The sequence below is a fragment of the Gavialis gangeticus genome, unplaced genomic scaffold (genome assembly GCF_001723915.1).
Source record: "Gavialis gangeticus isolate Ggan-Ray unplaced genomic scaffold, GavGan_comp1, whole genome shotgun sequence".
Classification (NCBI taxonomy): domain Eukaryota; kingdom Metazoa; phylum Chordata; order Crocodylia; family Gavialidae; genus Gavialis; species Gavialis gangeticus.
Window position 1 is genome coordinate 110,933,293 of NW_017729024.1, and position 18,336 is coordinate 110,951,628.

The 18,336-nt window shown below is 44.7% G+C and overlaps 1 protein-coding gene across 2 annotated transcripts in view; it reads left to right on the plus strand.

Moving 5' to 3' along the window:
• Window positions 1-18,336, plus strand: part of ZDHHC21 (zinc finger DHHC-type containing 21) — an 89,069-nt gene that overhangs the window by 45,373 nt on the left and 25,360 nt on the right. For both annotated transcript variants that reach the window (XM_019517570.1, XM_019517571.1), the window contains exon 6: window positions 9,001-9,117. In XM_019517570.1, coding sequence (XP_019373115.1) covers window positions 9,001-9,117 — 117 coding nt within the window. The remainder of the gene's footprint in view (window positions 1-9,000; window positions 9,118-18,336) is intronic.

The following is an 18,336-nucleotide window of genomic DNA, read 5'->3' on the forward strand; positions in this document are numbered from 1 at the left end:
AATTTTAGTGTCATCGGTGAACTTGGCCAGTCCGCTTCTGACTCTAATGTCCACATCATTAATGAAGATGTTGAACAATATGGGTCCAAGGACAGAACTTTGGGGGACCCGACTGGTCACAGGGCACCACGATGAGTGACTTCCATCAATTACTACCCTCTGGGTCTGACCACGGAGCCAATTTCCCAGCCAGTGGATTGTGGCGGACCCAAAGCCACAATTGACCAGTTTCGCCAAGAGGTGATTATGGGATACCAGATCGAAGGCTTTTTTGAAGTCAAGATATATGACACCTTATTCAGGATAAGATAATGTGTTGTACATTTTTCCTTAATCTGAGTGCTTTTTTTTCAAGTGTAGACAAGCCTCATGTTCCATTCTAGTTGGAGAGATTTTTTTAATCTTACCATATCTCTGATTTTGTTCTGTATTTTGTCCAATCCTCTTCTATGTAGGGCATTCTATCAGAGGCATAATCTATTATCTGAGTGTCTTTAGAACTAAAAATGAATGAGAAAATAAGCATTTGAGATGTCCTCTTAATCTCCTGTTCAGGGGAAAAAAGTGTGCATATTTTACTTTTGGTTGGCATATTATTAATTTTTTGTATGCCTTATGTATTGGCAGGAAAGCAAAGCTGCAGAGATGAGCATTATGTTTTGGCGATAAATTGCTGGGGTTTGATTTTTGTTTTTTTGTTTGTTTTTTTTGGTCATAAGTAGCCTCAGAATGAATCCCACAGTCCAGCACCTGAAAAGGCCTTGTTTTTCCCACAGGTTGCAGAACATCCATTGTTCCTAAATCTTAAGTAGTTGAGGGTAATCAAGTTTGAAAAGCCCTGAATGAATTTTTGGGCAAGTGGCAATAATTTTATTAAGACTTTGGAATAAAAAGTGGTGGGTTTTTTTTTTTTCTTTTTTAAAGTCAGCCTGTCCTGGTAATAATGTCAAGAGAGGCCACAGCTGCTCCTTGCTGTTGCCAGCTTTCCTTCTTTTGTTATTCAAGCCATTGCCTCTCTTAGGTCTACAAAGCATGTATGTTTTCAAGGCAACCACGAGGTCTTGTATGAGTCCAACCTTCAAATCCAGCTCCTTCTTCTGTTGAAATTGCGTGGATGCCCACTTTGCAGAAAAGAAATATCACGGTAGCTCATGGAGGTTGGGGAACATTAAGAATCCCTTCTAATACTTACCAATTTTTATCTTGGTTAACATGACTCCAAGCCATGCTGTCAGAACTAACCACTGTGTGGTAGGGGTTTACAGCAGGTCTATCTAACGGTGGCAGCCCTTGAACAGTTAACGTGCAGCCCCTGGCTCCCACCTTGTTCCCACTGCACCTTCCTCTGGCTGCAGCAGCAGCCAGGGGCTTGGTGCTCCCTCTCCTTCCCCTGGCTTCTGCTGCTTGATACAGCCCCAAAGGGTGGAGGGGGCATGGCAGTGCAGCACAGCCTGAAGTGCCAGGTGAGCTGGTAGCCTAGAGCAGTGTTTCTCAACCCATGGGTTATGACCCAAAAGTGGGTCGCAAGAATATATGAAAGGGTTGTGAACTTTAAATTTAAAAAATGGATCAACAAACTTTAAAAATGGATTCTCCTTTAAAGGAGAAAAATGTGGGAAACTGTGGCTTTTCCCTTGCAGGCTGGCAGAATTCCAGCCTGCAAGGGGCTGCTTGGGGCCCCTCGTGCCCCACACACACACCCTGCTGCCCCACACACTGGGGGCCTGGGATCTGGGGGTGTGCTGTCCTGTCCAGATGGTAGGATAACTTCAAGGTACTGAAGTTACTGTAGGTGTGAATAATAGAATTATTTCCACTGTATGTTTTTACCAATTAGGTCCATGAAATCTTACTATTTCTTTAAATAGGTGCTGGTAAATGTCAATGAGGATGGAAGAGACAGATAACTCTCTGGTACTCCACAGGGTGAGAGGGCAGTAGTGCATTTGTCAATGCTACCATGTTGAGGAGGAGGAAGATTCGGGTTCTTCTTCTAGATCTCTGCCACCATCCAGACATCTTGGCCTGTAATACAGCCTTGGCATAGAAATGTGTTATATTTCAAGCAAATTTTTATGTTGCTAGTGCTCACGTTTTCTTTTTTTGTCAAGGTATCAAAAATATAGAAGTCTACATGGGTAATGACAGGTAGAAACAGCTTTTTGGGAGTTGTGACAGTGTTAGCTCGTGTGTAGTTGAGACTTGCAAGCTGTGTAACACTTAGAGTTATTGTTAAGTTGTTTTACTTCAGCATGTTTTGGAATTTTATGAATTATGTAAGCCTTTGAGGCTAAGTTGTGCTGGCATAGCACTTATGGTACATAGAAGCTGGGAGACTCCAGACCACTATTTGAATGACATGAGGATCTGTCCAAAATATTTTGCAGTGAATTGACTAATTTCATTGAGACACAACTTTCAGATGGTGACTTGATGATGTTGGCTAGTAAATATTGTTATTTCACAGTTACCACAAAGGAATAATAAACTATAAACTGGAGAAGTTTGCATGTTAAAGTTCTAACTACAATATTACTACCTTAAGCTGTTTAAATTGAATTTTCAAATAAAGGTTTTCTTTTTTTCCCTTATGCAGTTAACTTTCTGTTTCAAGTTGGGGCAAAGAACATAAACTCTTGTAATTCTGACTTGAACAGCAGAACCAAAAGATTCCCTGGTGGATCTTGTGCATGCATGCACATGTGTACACATTCACACACTTACACAGTTTTGCACAAGAACATTTGTCTGCCTGTGTTGATCCCTTTTGTCAAGGTCGAGGTCCCAATCAGTTTCTAGTCAGTCACTATCTCCAAGATAGTTTGTCTCTCCTGTATGTACAACATCTAGCACAATGCTTATGATTTGGGTTCCTTACAGATGAGATGTGGCTGGTGAGAGAATAATAGTGCTAAACCCATCTCCTTTTGCCTCTCATTAAGTAAAAAAAACCTGATGGGACAGATGCCTTTCTTCTTTTCAGTAACATAATAGAAAGACCAGCAGAAAAGGTGTGTTCTTGTCTCATATTAGGTAACAAATGGGAACTAACTACAAGTATGAAAGATGAGGCAATTTGTAATTTTAACACATTTAAGTTGGGGGGGGGGCTAACATGAAAACTGCAAGTTGGTTGTCTTTGTTTGGATTTTACCTTGTGTTAGTTGCCACATGTCACGTAAGACCTTATTTTTTTCCTACCCAAGACAAGACCCAAGAGAGCTACTGTTCCTACTGAGAGTATAGAAGAGCCCTGAGAACAGAATGTTCTCATGGATTGCCTTCAGCCCTTTGGAGCAGAATCAGGATAGAAGTGAGTGCAGGCTTACTGCAAGACCCAAATGGGTTAGCCCAGGGAAAGTCAAGCTGTGCCTGTTTAAAAAAAGAAAAAAAAGTGTAGCCACATGACACAACTTTCAGAGGTGATGTAACTGTATTTTGACATGGTTAAATTCACCCCTGCATATATCAGTACAATTTGTTAAATGCTTTTAGATGTCCTAGTTTAGCTTTTGTTTGTATGGAGTCCTTCCCATTTTAGCCACAAACCCCTCTTATGCTGCTTTGTCCCCTCTCATGCAGGCTGTTCGGTCTTCTATTCTGACCTCTACTGCTATAGGATCACAGGGAATGGGTGTCAAGTCCCATTTTAAATTTGGGTGGGTGGCTGGCCATCTGCCTTTTATGCTCATATGCTTCATTGGTCAGAATGATGGAGTCTGCCTGTGCTGTCCTCCCCTCTATGACCATGATGTCATCAAGGTTGCCTGCTGCTTTGCAAGGTGGGCAGAAAGAGTTTCTGGCATCTATAAATGAGGCACAGCACTTGGCTGTTGCCTGTCCAGTCAGTATCTCCCAGCCAGTACCACCTGACCCTAACAGAGGATCACTCAGTGTTTGTACAGCATCTGCTCAAGAATACTTTGTATTCAGGACAGCAGTATGTAAGCAGCAGGAGCCACAACCACAGCTACTCTCAGAATGACAGAACAGCACTATCTGGGAGCCAACTTCCTTTGATCTTTCTAACCCTAGCAGTGGCCTGAGGTCCCATAAGTCACCAAGGGACTCCAGCTGCACATACAGAAATGTGGATTCTCTTTTCCTTGTCTCTGTGCCCAGCCCAGAACCAAGGTCGAAGGGCCCTTTGCCACAGTAGTGAATTTTCCTATGTTTGTGCATTTTTTCCTCTCTAGTATGTATTTGACCTCTGTTGATTTGCATTTATTTAAACCCTACCCATTTGGTTTTGCTCTTATTTTCTAATCAAATATTTGTTTGCACTTAGGAAATGTGTAGGCCTGGGTATATAATATGCTAAAGAAGAAAGGGATGATGGGATCCCATATAACACACTTACTTTCATTGACCCCTGGAGCAAAAAGAATGTAAGTGGTTTGCTTCAATAGATAGCTACCACCAAAGAGCCCCAGGTGCATACAGACACATTCATGAACTTTCTTCAAAATAGGCACTGGGTGCCTCCTAAACAAGTGGACCCTGGCAGTTGTAATTTTCAAATTGGCTGTTTGCTGCTTCAACTACTGTGTCAATCTCTACTGTGATAACCTCTGTTGTCTTATACATTGCTGTCACAGATATTGTACAGGAAGCAGCAAATGATTAAAAGTTTGGGCAAGTACAGCTTGGTTGTCTACAGCCTAGCACTGGGCACACACCACCTAGTCCTCAGCCCACTTAAAAACACATTCAGCTATTACCCTGCAGTTACTCAGTTGTTAATTTAGTAGTTACCCTCTGGTATCCAGGGGCCCTCTGTAGGGCTTCATGATGCAGGAGGAGGAGCAGGTAGACATAGAAAGTGATGTGAACAGTGTTGATTGCTCTCTGCTGGCAAACCTCCCTTTTGTCTTTCAAAACCTCCACATTGCTTCCCTTAAAATGTTACTGTTATACACTGTTAATTGCCATGTTGCATTAATGTGGGTGAATCTCTCATGATGCTTGATCTAGCTCAGGTGTTCAAAGCAATTGATAACCTCATAAGGGTAGCAAGCCTTATGGAAGAAGGGATCATGTTTTATTGGTGTGGTTTTTTTTAATGGTGATGCATACTTTGTGTGATAGAATGAACAGCAGATTTATCCGCACCAAACTGGTTTGCAGTTAGGGAGACTGGTCATAATTGAGGGATTCCCATCTTTTCTAGATGACTATTGCCATACATTCGTCCATAGAGGAGGGATCTTTCTCTGCATTTACAGCTACTTCTACTTACATTTCCAGGAATGTAATCTTCTTCATCCTGAAGTTCTCCTATCCCTCCTGATCATTTCATGTGTGCTGCACAGTCCCTTTTCCACCTGCCCATACTTGTTTCCTGCATCCAGAACAGTCAGTCCATGGACTGAAGGTGAAACCAGAGCAGGCTACCATATTTACTTGCATGCCACGTGCTCCTTTTCTCTAAAAACATCTTCCCAATACTGGGGTGTATGTCTTAATCAGGGAAGTTGATTTTTGTGCCAAACATACAAGCACCCCATTTTGTGCCAGGCAGCAGCAGTACCACTTGTATTCAGGTAGCTGAGGTAGTCAGTTGACTTAATAGTTCATTGTTCTTTAGTCCACAGATGTTAAGAACTATCTCTCCTTTTTTCAGTAGTTTTGATATTCCACTAATGAAACTAATCTTCGTTTTACAATTTTTGTTGCTCTTCTCCTATTTTACAGCCCAATAGACTGTTTTCAGCTCTCTCTTCAAAATCATAGTCCTACCCATTAAGACTAATCTTCAGCCACAACTAGGTTTACAGCATTTGTCCTACTCTGTCCCTGTCTCTGCTCTGTCCAGCCATAACTCTGGAAAAATCTTTGTTTCTTCATTCTAGCTTCCTGAAAACAAGGTGAATGTCTTACTTGGTGGCATGTGGTATATGAGGAAGTATGGTAATCTTCTGGGTTGTAGCGATCATAAGTACAGGTTGCACTGGTCTTTGTTGTGTAAGAGAATCAACATTTTGATGCCATTCCTCTTGCAACAGAACTTAGGTCAGGACTTGCTGTTGAATATATACTTGGTGGCAAGAAGCCAAATACTGTATAGTGATCTGGCGATGGTCAGCATGTACCAGATTAAGGGTACCAAGGTAGGGAGCATCTCTGTTGCCACCCTTGGGTTTTGAAAATGACATTGTTTTTTTTTTCCAAGGAAGGAAGAAAATCTTACAAGGTGAATCTTGGGTTTTAATTTTTGTTGTTGACACGTAAGTTGAACTTGGATATTTTCAGATATACTCTCTCTCCTTTTTTTTTTTTTTTTAAAATGTCCCACTGTGCACTACCATAGATATCCTGCATTGCAATAACAAGGAAGGGAGCAGCACTCTTTGTTCTTAACACAGCTTGTGACAAGCTTATCTCCTATTCACAAGTGAGCAAAAAATCAGCATTTGGAAATAAATTTTGAAATTGAAGTTTAGCTTTAGAATGGATTGATCACTATTTAAATTGGCAAGCAAAAAATCATAATTTAGAAGATTATTCTTTGTATTTTTATGTTTGATATTTCCTGTAGAAATAAAGAGTATCATTGGTTAGTACAACTATCAAACCATGTTCCTTTTGCAAGTAAATACAGCATTCACGCTAAATTTGGTGCTATGTTGCTATTTAAGAAATTATATTATTAATTTATTCAGATGATTTTTATATATATATTATTCCGGTAGAGAATAGGGAATAATACAGTTCTTATTTATTAGATTATTTCTTTAAAAAAACTTTTGGTTTGGGCTAAGTTCTATTGGGATAGAAATTGCTTTAATTGTCTGATTTTAAAAAAAATGCACCTAGGATTAAAAAAAAAAGTAAATCAAAATACATTTCACATTTTAAACTATGTCATTACATCAACAAAATCTGTAGTTAGTGAATTGCACTAATTTGTTCTGTTCATTAATTTTCTGTTCAGAATTTTAAAACAAGAAGATATCAACTTCTTGATTCATTTTTATCCATAGTTTAGAAGAGGAAAATAAGTTTTATCTTTGAACTAATCATTGAACTGAAGTAGCTGTGTAAACTGAAATGAAGAAGATATTTTCTGCACCTGTACAAGCAGCTACTATTATTAAAAACTAGTTCAACATTTCATTAAACTATGATTCTAGTTGCTTAGCTATTGACTCCCAGCAGTTCAGAGTTTAATTTTTCTTCAAAACTTTGGCAGTATGACTTAAATAATATTTTTCATTTAGTTTAAATGATAAATAGATCATAGTATGTTTAGGCTATCCCAGTGGTGCTCAAACTTTTGGTCTCATGGGCCAAATGAGTGGAACAGGTCCTGTCCCTCTTGTGCTGGGATTGGGCCTTGGGGCCTGTTGCTGCCCCCATCCAGTCCTGTACTTGGGGATCAGATACCAGATCCAGTGCGCAGAACCCAGGGCTCCCCATGGGTTCAGAGATTTGCCAGCAACAGAGCAGTGCCACCACTCTCCTGCTGCCAAATTTCCAGACCCGTGGGGAGTCCCTTGGGCTGGATGATGTGGCACTGTGGACTGGAGGTTGAGCATATTTGGGTTTACACCATAGATTATAATAATTTCAATTTTAATTTTCAATCAGTTTTCTTATATTAAAATCAGAAAAAATGTATTTACATTGGATTTATTTTTTTTAATTAGCTCATTGTTTATTATTGTGTACCCAATACCTCTCACTTCTGAAAAAACACAGATATTTAGATCTAAAGCAGGGGCGAGTAAAATATAGGCTGCGGGCTGGATCCAACCTGCCAGGCTGCTCTATCCGGCCCGTGGGGCACCTACAAAGGTTAGAAAATTAATATTTATCTGCTCCATGCTCCCTGTCAAAGATGACAGGAGCCGGGGCAGTAGTAGGACCCTGGGGAAGCTGGCAGAAGTGAGGAGAAAGGCCAGCCTGCCCCAACTCTGCCCCCTCCCTCCACCCCGGAAGTGTCTGCCTGTGGCAGCTTTCCCTACACACAGCTGTTCCAGCACCACATGGTCCCTGGCTGCATCACTGGACTGTGGGAGCAGGGGAGTGCCGGTACCTCGGGCTGGGGGTGGGTTTTGTGGGGGGTGTGCACATGCAATGAATGAGAGGGGGGAGAGAGAGAGAGAGAGAGAGCAATGCAGTAAGCACACACAGAGTGGCCCTCCTCCCAAAATAACTGCCTGCCCCTGATCTAAAGCCAGAACACAGAAGTTCCTAAGATTTAGTCCAGGCCACAATAGATTGTTGCACTAGAGTTCACTTTTGCGGCCTGATGGTACTATTCTTCTAAAATTTACTTAAATTTTTGGTAATTACAGTTTCACTCTGAATAGGAAACTTTAGATCATGTATATGCATTTGTGATGCGCAGCTTTGAGAATACCTAATAAACTTTACGTGTCATATACTGCCAGGTTAAGTTGTTATATGTCAGTTTATGTAAAGATTTAGGTAGTCTAAGATTAGGCCAGAGTGGATGCTAGGCAGTATTTTAATTAACTGAACAATTATTTTACTTCCAGTTTATAGCAGTGCTGTTTTTAAGAGTCTCGCTGTAATTTTATATTTTTAAAAGGAGATTATGTTAAAAAACTGTAATGCACTGTGGCTAAGAGGCAAGATGTAGAAGCCTTATAATGGACAGCATTTTATCTGGTGTATTTGCAAGAACCCATTGTGTGTAGCGTAACCTGTAGCTTGCTTTGATGAAGTTAGATCAGGGTTAAGCTAGCTTAGTTTATGGTACTCCCAAACTTTAAATACTGGATTGAGTTCTTTGGCAATGTAGCCCGCCTTTTAAAGTGACTTCATGTATAGAATATGTTTACTTTATAATACCTTCAAGTTTTTAGTGTTTTAAGCATCCATTTAGTACAACCATGGATAGAAGTACAAAATACTGCTTTTATCATGCATGTAATGGATCAGTTTTTATTTACTGTTCCTGTTTGTTTCAGGGTTCTTCGCTTACTTTTTGAAAAGTAAACAGTTTTGTCTCTCTTCCCCTTTTATTCATAGGATTTCTTTGTATTCAGGCATGAACTTGCCCTGATAAGAATGTCTACCTTCATGGGCCTCGTCATTTTAGGTGGAATAAGCGGGCTCTTTTACACTCAACTAATGGGAATTTTCACTGTAAGTATGTGACTCTTTGACTTTCAGATATTTTTCCATATACTGTACTCAAGTATATATTTCTTTTTTCTATTAACATACTGCCCGGGTAGCTTACTGAATTACTTGGATTATCTGTCTCCCTAGTATGTATGTATAAAATCAGTAAAATATGAGGGTGTGGCTAAAGGAACTGCTCTGTACCCATAATCCTTTTAAAGTTATATTTAGTCTAGCAATGCTCTGTACCAGAGGAACATGGAGTGAAACATTTTGGAAGTAACCTTCGTATAGGAGATTTTTTCCCCTAATGTCAGTGAATATTTTTACTGGTCCTGGAATATGAAGGATTACTACTTATTGTATTTACTCACATATGAGATGACCCCCCCAGTCATTAGATTCTATATATGGAAAATTCTCCTGGGGGTGTCAGGTGGTCCCCTTGCCCTCTGCTCTGCCCACTTCACCCTGCAGCCTTCCTGCCCTCCCTGCCCCCCCCGGCCACCTGCATCTTCCCCACCCTCAGCTTCTCCCAGTCTCTGCCACTCCCCACACTCCCCTCCAGTCTCTGCCTCCTCCCCCAAACTACCCGTCTCTGCCTCTTTTCCCCTACGCTCCCCCAGTCTCTGCTGCTTCTCCCCACCCCCACCAGCAGTCACTCTCCAGTTTCTGCCTCTTCTACCTGCCCCACCCCCTGTCCCATCATCAGATACTGTTTGGGCTGTTGCATCCCAGAGCATAGCACATGGAAGCTCAGCCCTTGTCTGGCCATGCAGCAGTGTTGGCACTGCTCATTGGCCAGGCAGAGGAAGGAGTTTCTGGGTGCTCTGTGCCTGGGAGAGACCAATCCCGAGCCAAAGCTGAGCTGCACCTGATAGGGGAAGAAGGGCAGGGGTAGAAGCTGCAGAGGAGAAGCAGAGTGAGGGCAGGAGGCTGCTGTGGGGCTGATTCTGGCCCCAACCTAGGCTCAGGGCCAGTGTCAGACCTGCAGCAGCCACCTGCTCCTGCCTCTGCTTCACATGCAAATATAAGACGAGGGAGCTTGTATTCGAGTAAATACAGTAATTTCTTTTCTTTTAATACAACTTTTGATCCACAGTGAGGTACCAGCTATGTAAATGCCTTTTACTCTTTCGAATTTTACTATATTCTTTACTTCAGTTACACTTTATGGCAGTTAAGAAAATGTAAAAATTAGCCCATAGGACTTAAGTGTTTAATGAAAGTATTTATTCTAATTGTTTCATCAGTTACTAAACTTGCAGAGGCTCCGTAATGTTAATCTCAGAGCCTCAGTAATGTTAATCTCAAAGTAAATATATTTAAAGGTTCGGAAAAACATTTAAAATCCCCTGTAAGGGAACTCTTTGAAATGAAAGTGAATGAACATTGAATTGTATACTTCATAAGCACCTAAGTTTTATTGCTGTGACATAGTACATCTTATTTTAGAAATGAATGGTTGCAGATGGACTTCAAAATTTACCTTGGGAGCTCTTTTAGTTTTCTAAAGTATTCCAATATTCAGATTAAGTGCATGTTAATTAAGCTACATACGTGTAGCTTACTGCACAGTTTTGCCTGTAGAACATTTATGACTGGAACAAGATTAGAAGATGGAAAGAATTCAAAGTGACATTCACATCCCAGAATGAGTTGCAGGGGCTGTACTTAGATTTTGGATCATGGGTGGGGTTTCCTAATACTAAATTTGTTGTATACTCAAAAGCCCTGTGTCCAAATGATATAATTACTTAGTGTGTCATAACTGGTAGGGCACTGTGCAGTTTGTGATCCTGTTTGAAATGGAGGCACATTTCACCTTGATGTTATTGCATGCAAACGGTTGTGCCACTGTGTCTATGCTGCATATTATTTTGTCCCTTCTCCAGCTGTCCTCCAATATGGGTTCATCCCCTGCCTGGACTGGCTAGTCTTGTTTTCGTGTGTGCCCTCTACTGATTGGGGGTTGTGCTGACCTGACACCTGTCACTTTCCTGCTTAACTACCAGCATGCAACCGTGTTTGATATACTTGTGTTTGCGCACTCCTAGAATCAGTATAGCTGACATTTATTTTAGGTCTGTTCAGTACTTTGTAATGTGTCCAGATGGAAATGTGGAGAGGTCCTGGATCTTCCTCTGGGGAGAAGTAAAAGTTCAGGAAGTCTAGACATTACAGCCTGGACATATTTGAAGCTGTCACTAAAGGGATGGAGAAGCAGGGTCACAATTAGGAAGCCAAGCTGTGCCACATTAAAGCAAAGGATATGAAATTTTCATACAAGAAATCAGAGGAGAGAAACTGGACCTCCAGCAGTGCTCAAGCCACCTGTCCATTTTATGAGGAGCTGGACAGGATTTTGGCATGGGTTGGAAGTGTTGACTTGCATTTTGTCTCAGCTGCTGCTTATGCACATGAAGGAGGTGAGAATTCTGTGACTGATGGTGACTTTATGAGTGACAATATACATGAAAACTGTGAGCTCTTTGACTTGCAAGATGCCAACTAAGACCTCTTAGATGCAGAAACGGACACTGTGCGCTCCATCTTGTAACCAGCAAGATTTCTAGCTCTGTAAACACCCACTTGCCTTCAGCACCACTGCAGAGATTGTAAACATCTTTTCTGCCATTTTTCTTTGTTGTAGACAGCACTCAGCAGCCTTTTCAGATGCAGGCTAGAATTACCCAGCACAGGACAGAGGTGAATTGGGTGGGCACTAGACCTAATCGTCATCTCTGCTTCTCTCTCTACTATGGCACAAGGAAAGTGCCCACCACTGCTGCTTTCCCTGCCATTGTATAAAGGAAGCCCCATGTCCGTGGGTTGAATCCAGTGGCTCCAGCCCACAAGCTGTAGGTTGCCAATCCTTGTTGTATTATATCCTGTAATATATAGCTGGCATTGTTTCAAGCTTGATACCAGCACGTTGTGCAGGAATGAGCTGGTAGTCTTTCTGACTTCTATCCTACTTATCTGAGTTGTACCTCCCCTTACACATGCTTAGAATGGTGACTGCTGTAATTGATGAGAAATTACTGTCCAAATATCAGCTGGTAGCCTGCTTTCCCAGTGTTGCCTAGTTTTCAAGTGAAGTCCATACCAGATTTTATGGTATGGTATAATACTCTATTCATGAAGAGCAGAATGTGCCATAACAGTATGTATTAGGACTGTGCAAAATTTCGGCAGCGCTTTTTTTTCAGAGATGTTTTGGCCATTTCAGCACCCGAAACGCCGAATCTGAAACGAAAGGGAAGGCTCCAAAACAAAACTTTCTGAAAGGTTTCGGAATGTTTTGGAGGCGGGCTTGCAGGGAAACAGAAATTCAGATAGGGTGGGGGGAAGGACTACTTTGACATTGACATCTGTAGCTGGCCAGTGTCTGCGATCTGTCCCTGAGATCCCTTCCAATCTCAGTGCTCTGGGGGATAGACAGAGATACAACGTAATAAGGCTCTGTGTGAAGCCTTTCTCTGCCTTCTGTGAGCTCTCTGTCTGGAAGCAACAGCGAGTGAAAGGTACTGGCTGGCTGCAGTTGCTGGCTTCCTAGTAGTCTGTCTCTTGCTAGTCTCTCTTCTTGGAAAGGATTGGATACACCTTTCCAGTATATTACAGAAAGAAGATATATTGCACAAAGAAGATATATTACACACACACACATGCACGCACACATTTTCCAGCGCAGCAAACATTATGAAGTGTGCTGGAAAGGCAGGTGCCAGGTCTTGTGGTAGGGGAGCAAGAAGGGCTACAAGAGGTAGGGGGAGAGCTGCAAGTCCCACCCCCCGCTGCCAAACTTAGGTGCGCCCTCTGCCCTAGCAGCCATGAGGCTTCTGCTGCTAGTGGCAGCAAGGAGGTGGGAGCAGTGTCTGCACCTGCCCCACTTCCACTAACACCAGCAATAATAATAACCCCCAGCACCACCAGTATGACAGTCTCTTCCACCCCAATTTCAGTTCTCAGCCTGAGCCTTCCAGTGCCAGAGGAGGAGTTAGAACTGGAACTAGGAGAGCTCAGGGCCATAGCCAGAAAAGTTTTGGGGAAAGAAGGGAAATAGAAGTTTCTGCTCCACACCCCTCAAAAGTTCCCCTAGAGCCAGGTCTCCTTCTCTGGAAGGCACTGCAGAGGAGGTTGTGGGGGTAGATGGTTCAGCTTCCTCTGTTGTTGTGCCTCTGCCTGCTGAGGAGGGGGGTAAGGCAGGACCTGCACCCCAGAAGCAAGGGGGTAGTGTAGTGTGAGATCATTTTGAGGTGGCAGATGATCCCAGGTATGCTATCTGCCTGCACTACCAATTCAAGACCAGCCGAGGCAAAGATGAGAAACACTTCAGCACCATGGGGATGCTGATGCATATTAGGAGGCACGACCCCCTTGCCCTTGCTCCTCCTCAGCTTGGCACCAGTGAGAGCATAACCAAAGGGAAGTCCAAAGCCTCCGTCCCCCAGAAGCCGAGGTAGGCCACCCTGGACCAGTGGGGGAAAGACAGGGACAAAAGGGCGCATTCCCAAGGCAAGTGAGGTCACCCAGAGCATTGGGGAGATGCTTGCTCTAGATGGCTAGTCCTTCTCCTTAGTAAAGTGGCCAGGGTTCAGGCGGCTCATGGTGCTTGTGGCCGCATCATACCACGTGCCTGCGTGTACCACCTTCAACAGGATGGTGGTGCCCTCCCTGTATAAGGCATGCAGGGAATACTTGAGGGAGGAGCTGCATGAGGCAGGTCTGCAGGTGGCCATATACTTTACCTTGGACATCTGGAGTAGCCAGGATGAAGATCGTGCCTACCTCTCCCTCACAGACACTAGTGTGATCAGTCAGGCTGTCTGTGGGCTCTCCTTCAAGCGGAGATGATGGATGAGTCCCATATGGCAGTGGAGATCATGGGAGCCATGAACTGCATGGCGCAGGGGTGGATCGTTGGGTAGGGCAAGCTCACCCGTGGGTTCATGGCCACCAGCAATGGGGCCAATATGGTCAAGGCAGTATGTGATGCTAACTTTGTTGGCATCCACTGTGGCACATGAATTCCACCTTGTAGTCAGGGACGTCTTGGAGGGGGACAGGGCTGCTGGTGATGGCACTGTCACAACCTGCCAGCTCATTTCAGAATGCAGGAAGGTGGCAGGCTATTTCCAAGGGGGTCAAGATGCTGTGGGACAAACAGGCAGAGGTGAGCGTTCCACAGCACAAAATCATGCAGGATGTGGAGACTTGGTGGAACTCGACATACATGATGCTTGAAAGCCAGGTCGAGCAACAGAAGGCCATCCATGAGATGGCCTTGGTTGGGAAGATTGGGATCAGCAACCCACTTAACAGAGCTGATTAGAATACCACCTCCCAGATCTTGGTGGTCCTCAAGCCATTCAGTGAAGCTACCAAGAGCCTCACTGCTGGTGATGCCCCCCTTAGCCAGGTGATCCCCATAGTGAGGGAGCTTCAGAACCCAGTGGAGAAGTTCCAGGGGTTCACTGTTCTTGACTGGGGCAAGCCGCTGTCACCAGAGGCGCAGGCAGTGGTGAAGCGACTGAAGGAGGGCATCAAGAAACAATTGGATCCATTGCGGTCTAGTATGGTCCATGTGCTGGCGGGTATGTGAAAGCTGAGGATGAAGGGGAACATGTGTGCCAGCAAAAGCCTGCATCACTGGATGGAGGTGCTAGTGAACAGAGTCAGGGAGGCAGAAGGGCAGAGGTGGGGGGATGTAGAAGAGAGGGAACCACTGTCCCATGCCAGCACTCCATCCACCAGCCATCTCCTCTACCACAGGTGCTGCCACTGTGGGCCAAGGGCATGGCTTCCATGTTGGGATCCAGAGGCACCAGACACTAGCATCGGGCAGGTAGTGCCAAGGCCTTGGTGACTACCTATCTCACTGTGGAGCCACTGCTCTGTGACCCCTTGGCCTACTGGGCAAGGTGCAGCCACATGTGGCAGGATCTTGCCACAGTTGCCCGGGCAAGATCCTGCCTGGGCAACACCTGTCCTGTCCACTGACCAGTGTTCCAAGTGAGAGGGTGTTCAGCATTGCTGGGGATGTTGTAACAACCTACCACACCTCCTTGGATCCTGGGTTGGTGGAGCAGCTGGTGTTCCTGAAGGTGAAACTCCTGCTGCTGTGGTTCCCCAAGCCCCATGTGCAGATGGAGTGAGTGCCACCCTCCTCACTCTGTCTGCACCTATTTCCGTTTTTAATTTTTTTTTAAAACCATTTAATGCCCCACTCTCAGACCTGGAAGGAGCACTCACTGTATCATGAGCCAGCAGGAGAAGAATGTCTCCCTGTTTAGCTCCCATGCCAGGATGAACTTGGAGGTATGGGCCAGGGCTGTCGGGAAGGAAGAGGCCCCAGGTCCTAGGCATGACCTAAAACTGCATCCTGCCAAGGGTGGGAGGCCTGGTGGGACTGCCGGTGACAGGCCCCAAGAAATGTCAGGACTGCAAGCCTCCCTGGTGAAATGTGGGTAGGAGGCGCCTTATAACTTCCAGCCACCACACATACGCACAGTCCTGACTAGGGAATGGCCAGACCTGTAAGATATTTGAGAGGCCTGAGGCTTGCTGGTTGCCTGTAGTGGAGGTACAGAGCTGCGGAGCAGATGTCAGCCCTAGACATCAGGGGCCTAAATGCTTAGCTTGAAAGCTTAGTTTAAAACCCTTCGTCAAGCTGAGGAACCATCTGCCATTGGTGGATGTGCTGTTCCTGGATGGAAGGAATAATAAAGAAGCCAGAGACTGGTATGCAATGCAGGCAAGAAAGCCAGTCCGTGAAAATGTAAATTGAGGTGTCGGGGTGAGGGACAGGCTGGGAGGGGAAGCGGGATTTAGCAGGTAAAAGTGGAGAGGTACCTGGGGAATCAGATGTCGGGTAAATTCCCTTTGAGGATCAGGCCTGAGCAGTTGGAGACAGAGTAGCTTTCTTGTGAGAAATGTGCCCTCACAGGTAGTTGGATATTCTTGTCTACAATAGATTTCCTGCGTGCCTTCATTCTGGTGCACAGTTGTTGCTTGGTGTCTCATACATGTTTTCCATCAGAGCATTTGGTGCACTGGATGAGATATATAACGTTTTTAGAGGTGTCATGGTATGGTCTGGATCCATTCAGTGTGTTTTGGGCTGTAGGAAGTTTGCTTCTGGTGATGAGGTTAGCGAGGTTCAGTGCTTGTTTGAATTTACAAATCACTTTTCACAGACGAGCCTATGAACTTCACTTCATCAACCTCCTGGATACAAAAACTTATGGACTCAATATAGACATTGGATTTATGACGCACTATAACCTGCCTGACATCTGACTCCCCAGATACCTCTGCACTTTTACCTGCTGGATCACCCTTTCTCCCCCACCCACTCCCAGCCTGTCTCTCACCTCCTGACACCTCAATTTACATTTTCTTTGACTGGCTTTCTTGCTTGCATTGCATGCCAACCTCTGGCTTCTTTACTTTTCCTTCTATCCAGGAAGAGCACACACCAACTGCAGATGCTTCCTCAGCCTGATGAAGGGTTTTTAAACCCAAAAGCTTGCTAAGATATATTTCTCCAACTATTCAGTTGGTCTAATAAAAGATATCAGAGGTACCCTTGACTGGTTCGTGCTGGGGCCAGGACGCAAAGCAGGATCAAAGGTCCAGGGGCCCACCGTGAGGAATGCCAAGAGCAAGAGGCTCAGGATTCCAACTGACCTGAAGGCAGGGCCAGGGTCTAAGGGGGAGCCAAAGGTCCCAGAGAGGGGACCACAGCTGAAGGGGGTGAAGGATGCAATCTGCAAGGCATGGGCTGCAGTGGAGGGAAAGTACAGAGCTGTGGAATGGATGTCACCCCAAGACACCTAAATGGGCAGCCTCCTGCCTGGGAAACATCTGAATCAGTTTTCCATCAAGGCATGGCAGGAAAAGTGGGGCAGGTATTTGGCTCAGAAATAGGTGTGTGGATGGAGATCTAACTGGAACCAGTTACAGGCTACCATCCCTGCTGGTTTCATCCCGCTCTGCGTGCGCGCGCGCGTGCACACACACACACACACACACACACACACGAGTTTTGCTTTGAACAGTTTGTGGTGCAGCTTCACAGAAAACCCTGCACCTATCTCCTTGAAACCTGGCAGGGTTCATGGCCTCAGAAGGGGCTACTATCTCTGCAATTTTAATTTGAATCAGGCAAGAAATGACAAAGTTATAGGCATTTTAGTGATTCCCCATTTTAGCCTATGGCCGAATCACTGAAACAGTGTCAAAACTCTGAAACAGATTCAGCCAAATTGAAATGGAACAGTGATCCGAAACACCGAAACGGGTAACTGCCCCTCCAAAATGGCTGAATCTGAAACTGAAACGAAACTAGCCATTTTGCACAGCCCTAGTATATATAGTGTGTTGCTCACACAAAAGGCTATTTCACTGTTGGGTATTTTCATTGTTACCAAATTGTGATTAAGATAAAACCCCAGAGGGGAACTCACCTGGGGTTGGAGATGCACGGAGCCAACATGAGACCACGCCAAGCTGAGAGCAGAGGGCACGGAGCCATGGCAAGAGGAAACACCATGGTGGAAGGAAAAAAATACATCAAAGAAACAGTTGAGTCAGGAGGAGCTGGGGTCAGCATGGTCGCGCTCTATCGCTACTTACTGGCGCCGATTTGTTGGCCGGCCCACATAACTGGGAATAAAAATCCCAATGAGCAGGAAGCCCAGGGGACCTGAAGTGAGTTCCTCTGTGGGCACTCAGCATCCCAGGGCAGAGTAGTGCCCCACAGAGGGCAAATGGTGGCAGCCTGGAGAGGGGGTTTTGAGAGAGAGTATAAGCCCAGAAGGGGGCAGCATTACTTGCCAGAAGGAGATCCATGGATTCTGGACGTCTTCCAGGCAGGCTGGGCTGTCACAGAGCCTGCAGAGAGAAAGAGAGACAGCTGTCCACGCCACAGTGATGACAAGCCAAAAGAATTGAGACCGACACCAGGAGATGAGGTAACTTGGGGACAGACAGAAGCTAAGTCAGTCCCACTGAGGCAAGTGCCGAATGAGGTGAACTGATGTCCATACATGGCTTACCAGTTCAAATGCCTGAGACATGTACCAAGACCATGACCAAACCCAAAAGATGCAATATGACATCATTGGTTGACACTATGTGGGTGCAGGGGAGGCAGAGCCCCAAAACAGGAAGATCAATAGAAGGATCGAAGGAGCGGACCAGGTGGGACAGAACATACATCTTCCTCCCTACTAA